The sequence below is a fragment of the Meles meles genome, chromosome 18 (genome assembly GCF_922984935.1).
Source record: "Meles meles chromosome 18, mMelMel3.1 paternal haplotype, whole genome shotgun sequence".
Classification (NCBI taxonomy): domain Eukaryota; kingdom Metazoa; phylum Chordata; class Mammalia; order Carnivora; family Mustelidae; genus Meles; species Meles meles.
This window is the reverse complement of record NC_060083.1, coordinates 18,341,132-18,345,357: the sequence shown is the minus strand read 5'-3', so window position 1 is coordinate 18,345,357 and position 4,226 is coordinate 18,341,132. Positions and strand designations below refer to the sequence as shown.

The 4,226-nt window shown below is 44.8% G+C and overlaps 1 protein-coding gene across 1 annotated transcript; it reads left to right on the top strand.

The window, feature by feature from the left end:
* The first annotated feature begins 1,945 nt into the window (after positions 1-1,945).
* On the top strand, positions 1,946-3,919 carry LOC123929732 (C-C motif chemokine 8-like). The gene is made up of 3 exons (XM_045985733.1): positions 1,946-2,070; positions 2,847-2,964; positions 3,354-3,919. Exons 1-3 carry the CDS (start codon positions 1,995-1,997, stop codon positions 3,457-3,459), a joined length of 300 nt encoding a protein of 99 aa, XP_045841689.1. The 5' UTR covers positions 1,946-1,994; the 3' UTR covers positions 3,460-3,919.
* Positions 3,920-4,226: the final 307 nt, after the last annotated feature.

Sequence of the window (4,226 nt, the reverse complement as noted above, 5' to 3'; positions counted from 1 at the left end):
ATTGAAAACTATTTGCCATCCCTGAACTTGTCAAAACCCCATACTTTATAGATGAGGACAGTGACTCTCAGAGTCAAAGTTGGTCCATGGTTATATTGAATAAGTCATTGGCTAGTTATTGACTAAATCAGGGTTAGACTGAGGATATGACACTTAATTCCCTTCATTTGATGGATCCTTTTTGATTTCCAAGAACTGTGACTTTGGGTTTGGTGATGACTTCATAGATACAACATGAAAAGCCTGATCCATGAAATTAATAATTCATAAATTGGACTTCATTACGATGAAAAACTACTATGTGAAAGACACCATTAAAAGAGTGAGACAACAGGCCACACACTGTAAGAGAATCTTTGTGAAACACATATCCATTAAAGCACTTGTGTCCAAAATATACAAAAAATCAAAATTCAATAATAAGAAACTCAATAATAAGGAAACAAACAACATGATTTAAAAATAGGTAAAAGACCTCATCAAGGCACCTCCCTAAAGAAGATATGCAAATGGAAGATTTGCATACGAAAATATGTTCAACATCCTATGTCATTAGGGAATTGCAAATTAAAACACTAAGATATGACTAACCCAGTAAAGTGGCCAAAATCCAAAATACTGACAAAAGCAAATGCTGATGAAGATGTCAAACAACAGAAACTCTCATTTACTGCGGGTGGGAATGCACAAGGGTACAGGCACTTTGAAAGACCCTTTGGCGGCTTCTTATAAAGCTAGCCATAGTCTTACCATATGATCTAGCCATCACACTCCCAAGTGAGTTGAAAATTTATGTCCACACAAAAGCCTGCACAAAAATGTTTATAGCAGGCTTTATTCAGAATTGCCCCAAACTGGAAGCAACCAACACATCCCTCAATAGAGGAATGGATAAACAAACTGATACATACATACAGTGGAATATTACTCAGCAATAAAAAGAAATGAGCTACCAAACCATGAAAAGACACAGAGGAACCATAAATGCATATCTCTAAGTGAAAGCAGCCCATTTGAAAGGGCTACGTACTGTATGATTCCAACTACATGACATTCTGGAAAGCAAACGTATAGAGAGAGTAAAAAGATTTGGGGGAAGAGCACAGGGGAGCATCAGGGCAGTGTAATTTCTGCAGGATACTGTAATGGCAGACACAGGAGGGGAAGAGAGTACAGGAGGTCAGTGGTTTGCAAGCCAACTCCTTCCCTTCCCTTCCAACCCCTGCCCGCACTGTGTGTAAACAAAGGAAACTGAAGGCCTTTCTCAAACAGACCCATTCTACCTAAATCTGCACGAATTATCAGGCTTCTCCAAATTAGTTCACCTGGAAAGAAACTTTTTAGCGTCTAAAGACAATATTTGGAAACCACCACCCTACAAGGTCAGTACGTGCTGTCCAGTCCTCATGCTCCATAATATAAGATGGCAAGGCATCAAGACGAAGATTTTTCTGGATTCCACCATTCCACCAGGGTTCCATCAGGCTGTGTGGTGTTCTAAAAGAGCCTGACTAGTTTAGGATGCCTGGGCCCTGAGTCTGATACAAAGTTCAGACAAAGACTTAAGGCCCCATCCTAGGCCTCCTGGGCCCCAGAGAGGGCCAGGCCTTTGATTGTCTTCACTCCACTCTGACCTCAGCTGCCATTCTTCCTTTCCAAAGGATCATTTTCCATTTCACAGAACTCATAGCCCTTCTCCATCCCATGAGGTCACTTCCTATGTTTTGTTAGGCGCAACACACTCCCTTTCTCCTCTGCTCCACAGAGTCTAAATGAACAACTGAAACTGGTCATCTTCCGTCTTCCAGCGTTCGGAAATCACCCCCAGGAGCTGGTGCCTAGTCAGCGCATTTCAAGTCCTATGTCAAGGCCCTGCCCATGCTCTCTGCTCTCTATAAAAGGCAGGCAGGGTGGCCCGAGGAGCTAGAGGAGCAGAGAGGCGGAGACCAGTCCAGGAACCTCCAGTGCTCACAAGCTTCCTGCTACCCGCCGACATGAAGATCTCCGCCACACTTCTGTGCCTGCTGCTCACCACCGCCGCCTTCGGCCTCCAGGTGCTTGCCCAGCCAGGTAAGGCCCTCTCGTCCTAAGGCTTACCTTATAACTGTCCTTACTGTCATCCCAGCATGAGTCATCCCATGCTTGCTGCCTAGCCTACACTACAAAAATGCAGACAGTGAAACCGACAAGGGGGAGGAGAAGAGCTGTCATGGTACAGTTAGTCAGAGCCAGAACCAGATGCCTGGGTCACTGAGGCCAGTCCCCATGGTCCTTCCTGACACCAGCCTGGGGAAGAGACACTCAACGCAACCACTACCTCAATGATCCTTACATTGTTTGGGGATGTGGGGACCATTTCTCGTTGAGGATGTGAAAGACATTTCAGGCAGTAGTGGAGGGAAAGAAAAAAAAGATCTATAGCTTGAGCCTTCAAAATTTGGATTATAGTCCATGTACCAGTGGCTACGTAAGGAGGAAAAGGACCCAGAGGCCTCTCAGGCTGTGACACCGGTTGGCTTTAGAGCCCGTGGGGACAGAACGCTGGGAAACACAGTCTTAGAACTTATCTATTTGGTGTTGGAGGTTTTAGGTCAGTAGACCCTTCTAAGAGGGTTAGTGTCATTTCTTCATCCGCAGTCAACAGTGAGGACCCAGTAGTTCCATAGAGAAAACGGACTCCTGGCTACCATTTTATCCATGGAAAGTGGATTAAGGCACTGGACCTAGGACCATTCGGTCCTGGTTGGAAATTGTGTGTTTGCTTTGTCTTCTCCTACCTTCCCTGTGCTTGCAAATGCATACTTATGATGCCCTATAACTCTCGTTCTTCGCAAAATGTTTTTCAGGTTCGGTTTCCATCCCAATTACCTGCTGCTTCAGTGTGGTCAAAAGGAAGGTCCCCGTGCAAAAGCTGGAGAGCTACACGAGGGTCACCAACAGCCAGTGTCCCCAGGAAGCTGTGATGTAAGTGGACCATGCTCTAGCACCCTCTGCCAAAAATTCTGAGTTCTGTACAAGAGAAAGAGATCGGGATTCATGCCCAAATGAGTCAGATAAATATACCATCTAATCCAAAGGGATCTTTACCCCATGGAGAAACTGAGCCCGCAGGATGGATATCCATACTCCCTCCAGGCTCCCCTTCTGGGAGCTTGGTCAGATCATCAGTTCCTTCAGCCAGCAGCCTGAGGGTCTCCCCTGGGATAGAATGAGCAATTTTCTTTTGAGCCCTTCCTCCCATCTTCCCCTCCCACCTGTCCCTATCTAGCCCCCTCACCTAAGAACTCCTCAAGTTTAGGAGCCAAGAGACCCCTCAAGGGGCTCCGTCTAACTACCCTCTCTCCCCACAACAGCTTCAAGACCAAAGCTTCCAGAAAGATCTGTGCTGACCCCCAGCTGAAGTGGGTCCAAGATAACATGAAGCACCTGGACCGAAAGTTCTCAACCCAGAAGCCTTGAACCTTTGCACCTGGACCGAGAGACAGAGCCTGAAGAAAATCTTATTTATTTTCCCCCAACCCTCCCCAAGGGCAGAGCGATCTTATTTTATTACAAAGGACAACAAGAGGCATTTGTATAGTAATTTAAAGCACATTTCTCAAATAGTATTTAATGATATTTAAGTTATTAACATTTTGACTTTATGTGCCATAAATCCTAGCGAACACACAGAATCTGTAAACACACAGAACAACGCTCAGAATCTGTAGTATGTTTTCTTTGCTGTGAGCTCAGTCAAGTTCATGGCAGGATGTCATTGTTCTCCCTCCAATGTGTCTACAGTATTGTGAGGTCCTTCCAGGGATCATCAGAGTGAAACATTTCTGTGTTCTTGTGAATCATCGCTCCTGTATGTCACATGTCTGCTGTGTAGTGTGGTTGAAGTTAATGTTATTTAATGACCATGGAATTTTCAAAGAAAAAGAAATATATGACTCTAACCTACTTGGTCTTATTTTTCAAGGGGTCACACTTAGCTGGGAGGCAGAAAATGACAGCAATGATTGGCAATTTGGGATCGAGGGGCCATCCTCTAAGAAGTGTTTCAGATGCAACTGAGAATCCAGGTGCTCCTGCCCTTTGGCTCCAGTCCCCAATGTCACTTGCCCATTTCTTTTCTTGTCACACCTCTCTTTGTCCAGTGTTCCTCTTGCCTCAAATTTTCTCTATAGCTGCACATGTTATCCATCTAATTAATCCTCAAATTCAGACTTTTATCTTAGAAC

Coding starts and splice junctions, on each gene's coding strand:
- LOC123929732 (XM_045985733.1), top strand. CDS start 1,995: ATGAAGATCTCCGCCACACTTCTGTGCCTGCTGCTCACCACCGCCGCC. Junction 2,071..2,846: donor CCAGGTGCTTGCCCAGCCAG/GTAAGGCCCTCT, acceptor AATGTTTTTCAG/GTTCGGTTTCCATCCCAATT. Junction 2,965..3,353: donor TGTCCCCAGGAAGCTGTGAT/GTAAGTGGACCA, acceptor TCCCCACAACAG/CTTCAAGACCAAAGCTTCCA.